Below are 4767 nucleotides of genomic sequence, written 5' to 3' on the forward strand. Positions count from 1 at the left end.
TTTAATTAATTAGTATGATTAAAGTTTAGTGTTATTTTATGTAGAGTTCCATTATATTTTATATTGCAAAATTGTTGACATGGTATAATCACAAACAACAATATGACATAAGCTTATTATTCTATAATAAAATTGTATCAACTCATATGATATAGGGCACATTATCAGCTTTTAGTATTTGAATGTATCCATTGCTGAACCTCTCAAAAGATGTTAACATTAAATAAGTTTTTCGAAAATTAAAAAACGTGACAAAAAAAAATTAGATATCACATATATATTTTAAAAATAAATTTTAGAAATCAAATTTTTATGTAAATTTGTGCAATTATTATTAAAAAATAAAATTTTTTTATTTTTAAAATTTGATAATTTTATGTCAAGTGATTTTTTAAAAATTTTTTTTAGTATAAATGATCATATTTTTTTGAAAAAAAAAAAATATAGGGATCAAATTTTACTTCGAATTTTTTTGTGAGCTTTTTAAATATTTATTCAAATATTATCACAAAAATTTAGATCAAATGAATAAGTTATTGTTTGCTAAATACAAATTTTTTTTGTCATTTACAAAAAATATAATATTTATTGGTTATTTTTATCACATTTTCAAATTATTTATAAATTGTTTTATCAATAATATCTTTCAAAAACTTTTTTATGTGCGACTAAATCAGATACTAAATTAGTAGTTAGTTTGTAATATAAATAGATAGATAGTTTATTCTTCTGTCAGTTTACAAACAATCAAATTCGCATACCTATATATACTTAGCTTGTACTCACAATTACTCGCTACTACTGCTTATTTACATTTATCTTTATCATTATGTAGATAGATTGACCAAGTTGTCCCTTCCAAATTTAAGTGACAAAACCATAATCTTTTCTTCTTTTCCTAACTTTGCTAGCTATCTACTATATTTTATCTACATTGCTGCAACTAATAAGTCTTTGATGACACTTTGGAGAGTATAATATCTATTTCTTTTCACTAACTGCAACATAAACAAATGGTGCTATGAAGACATCATCAAAGTCTTGAAGTGACTCCAATGTCTTGACAACATCCCTCATTGAGGGTCTTGGATTGGGGTTGTGACTCAAGCATTTATGTGTCAATGCAGCAACCTTAACTGCTCCTTTCATAGGAAACTGCCCTTCCAACCTTGGGTCCATCACATGGTGCAGCTTCCTTTGATCCCTCAACATAGGCCTTGCCCATTCCACCAGGCTCCGCTCTCGACTCGGACGGCTCCTATCCACCACTCGCTTCCCTGTAAGAAGCTCCAACAGAACCACTCCATAGCTATACACATCGCTCTTGGTAGAAAGGTGACCTGAAAATTTATGACTTATTAGCAGAGTAAATAAAGTTGGTTAACATTGGTTAAATGGGATTATCTTTCGTGTGAAGATGATAAGTGAAGAAACAATTTTCCGTGTCAAATTGGTCAATATTGGTTAATAGAGTTATTTTCATGGGAAGAACATAGGTGAGAACTGATAGATAATTTGACTAAACTGACATCTAACCGTTATCGTTTACTATCATCTACTCGAAGACAATCTCTCATGTGAAATTAGTCAACATTGATTAAATAGAATTATGTTTCATGTGAAATCATAAATGAGAACTGTTAGACGAAACAATTCTCACCTATCGTCATTCACATAAAGACATTTTCGCAAAAGTAGCCATATTTTCTCTAATAAATACCTGCCATGACATATTCAGGGGCAGCATAGCCCTTTGTCCCCATTATGCGTGTTGTTGTTACATGTGTTTCTTCTCCTTCAGGCCCATCCTTAGCTAACCCAAAGTCCGATAATTTAGCTGTGTAGTCCTGAAATTAGTAAAGATTATTTCTTTATTAGTGGGCCATACATAAAATTCTGATTGAAGAATATGAGCAGAGACAAAAGAGAAGGAACATACCGAGTCAAGTAAGATATTTGAAGTTTTGAAATCTCTGTATATGACAGGTTTATCTGCTTCATGAAGGAATGCAAGGCCCTTAGCAGCACCTAATGCAATTTTCATCCTTGTTGACCATGGCATGCTAGAAGAATACCCTGCTTTCATTACAACCAAACAACATTAATTAGTGTTGAAGAACTGTACTTCTGAAAAATAATTGATTAGGATTAAGAAGAGTAATTACATACTTCTGAATAATTGGTTTTCTAAGCTACCTCTTGGCATGTATTCATACACCAAAAGCCTGTTCTCTTCTTCACAACAGTATCCAATTAACTTAACAAGATGTGAATGCCTTAGCTGCCCAAGAAATATAATCTCTGCCTGTAAAAGAAAATAAAATCATCAATTTAATTGCATATAAAAAAAATCAAGAATTAAATTCTAGTTTATATTAGGAAGTTAATAACTAACCAGCCACTCTCTGTGACCTTGCAAGCCTTCCAAGTCTAACCGTTTAACTGCCACGGATTGAGCCTTCAGACCACGTTTAAGGTTGTCATCAACAAAACCTTTGTAAACAGGTCCAAACCCACCTTCACCAAGCATGTTACTCCATGAGAAATTATGCGTTGCTTCTTTTAGCTCCTCTAAGGTGAATGTGTAAAGCTTTGATCCAACAAAAGAAGTTGAAAGATCTTCAATGTCTTTAGGAGAGCTTGTAATGCTCACATCAGAGAGGCATAGCCTTTGGAAAGAACAATGTTTTGAAACCTCTTCTTCTACTTTGCTTTTGGTCTTGTAACAACTTGGGATGATTGATTTCCATGTAATCTTAGTCATATCTTGAAAAAACCGTACCCTTGTTTGTTTTAATTCTATTTAGTGTTTAGTGTATATGAAGACAATCAAGAAGATACAGAAGAATAATAATAAGGTGATGGAATTGATGAATGATGACACAAACAAAATAATTTCAAGATATTGAGAAATTTATAGTACCTTATTCTAAGTCCAAGTCCTAACCACCCTCAGAAAAATGAGAAAAACGACTTACGTGGAGATTCCTTGACTTCTTATCTCTTTAATGTGGAGATGCAAAGAAGATATACTACATGCATGAACGAATGAATTTTGTTTTTAGTTTATTTTTAGTCGCACAATTGTTCTAGTGATATAATATATAATATTGTAGTAGTACTATTAAAGAATTATAACGTGTCTGATATCATATGGATACCAAGATGATTGGCAAAATTATAAAGTATTATATATAAATACAAATACAAATATATTAATTAAATTTGTCTTATTTTATATATCTTGTTTCTATATATATATATTCTTTTTATTATCAAATACGTACATTCCTTAGTCTAAAATATGATTTGATGACTTTGGTGGTAGGATACCGGTGTGAACTTATGTAATTAAACTTTTAGGTAAATCATAAAAAATGTAACTGAATTATTTTATTATTGACAAAATGTCTTCATATTATTTAAAAGCATAAAAAAAATGCACACGTTTTTAAATTATTTAAATATTTTTTTGTTCATAACAAAATTAGAAAGTATTTTTATCAATATCAAGATAATTCAAGTGTATTTATTGGCGGTTTATATACCCTAAATTTTTTTACATAACAAGAAAAAAGAAAGAAAGAAATTGTTATATATTTGGATGAATTGGAGGTCAAGCAATAAGTTGGCAAGGTGTGTTGACTTAAAAATGTTAATATAATAGAATAGGTTCCCCCCAACCCCTTACAAATATGTTACATGTAACAAGTTCATGTTATATTGTCCTCGCCGTCCTTTGTTTAGCTGTTGATGAACATTCCCGTGAACCTCGCAAAATGAAGAGATCTTCTTACATGATTATTGTTCCTACTTAATTGCTACCTAGTGCTAAACCATTATCTAGCAAAATCTCTTTTCGCATCCCCCATAATATGATGATTTTCCTTAGCTGTTAGTTGTTGTTCAATTGATATTTCATAATTTTTGGTAGGTGATATACTCGTCATGGAATTGTTATGTTGTTAGGATGTCAATATCGCAAACAGCAACCCGACAATTACACCCCATTTTAAATTCTTAATTATGATTATGATTTTATATACATGTCACGGGGCACCTTCTAGAATTCAGATTGCTCTTATATACCAACATTATTAGTATTTTTCTTATGGTCTCCTAATTATTATTATAACAATTTGGTATTCAAAGAATCCCAATATAATCATCAAGTACGTTTAATTTGTGCCATTCCTATAATTCATATAGCTGTCTAATGTCTATGCAACCAAGGACTTTAGTAACATTATAATTTTTTTATATATATAAATATATATTTTTGCTATATTGAAAGGAAAAAGATATACCCTTCGGCAACAATGTCAAAGAAAAATGGTGAACCAATCGATCTAACCATCAACCACTTCTGTCCCTCGTGGAAAATATGCCAAAACCATACCCCTAAATAATTGTTGCATCATTCTTTCACAATCGAACTATATGCCATTTCTAATTATTTAATTAATGGTGTTAATACTACTATGTTGTAATAAAATATTCAATTAAGAAAGCCGGCGTTCAGAAACGTCACAAGTGTATGTTACTGTGATCTATACAGAGATGGCTAATTATACAGTTAATTATTTCATAAAAAATACGAAAAGATGTGTGAAAAACGATTTAAGTAAGATATATAATTCTCTTTTTTCTTTAATCATTCTTAATGGTTTATAACACAAGAAATAATCAAAATATCTGGAGAAGATGAATTGTTTATTCATTTAATGTGACTGTCCAATTCGCCTTTTTCGGCCAAAACAAAAAATT

At 30.2% G+C, this 4767-nt stretch overlaps 1 protein-coding gene across 2 annotated transcripts; it reads right to left on the minus strand.

The window, feature by feature from the left end:
- Nucleotides 1–732: 732 nt before the first annotated feature.
- Nucleotides 733–3032, minus strand: LOC130955846 (serine/threonine-protein kinase RIPK). 2 transcript variants are annotated; one of them, XM_057882826.1, is made up of 6 exons: nucleotides 2924–3032; nucleotides 2396–2799; nucleotides 2170–2305; nucleotides 1940–2076; nucleotides 1721–1847; nucleotides 733–1340 (listed from the first exon to the last, which is right to left on the minus strand). In XM_057882826.1, the coding sequence occupies exons 2-6, from the start codon at nucleotides 2762–2764 to the stop codon at nucleotides 982–984; spliced, it is 1128 nt and encodes a 375-aa protein (XP_057738809.1). In that variant the 5' UTR covers nucleotides 2765–2799; nucleotides 2924–3032; the 3' UTR covers nucleotides 733–981. The 2 variants fall into 2 exon arrangements, with proteins under 2 accessions (XP_057738809.1, XP_057738808.1); XM_057882825.1 differs by lacking the exon at nucleotides 2924–3032 and having other exon boundaries at nucleotides 2396–2871.
- Between the last annotated feature and the right edge of the window lie 1735 nt (nucleotides 3033–4767).

This window comes from Arachis stenosperma, chromosome 10, assembly GCF_014773155.1.
Source record: "Arachis stenosperma cultivar V10309 chromosome 10, arast.V10309.gnm1.PFL2, whole genome shotgun sequence".
NCBI classification, from domain to species: domain Eukaryota; kingdom Viridiplantae; phylum Streptophyta; class Magnoliopsida; order Fabales; family Fabaceae; genus Arachis; species Arachis stenosperma.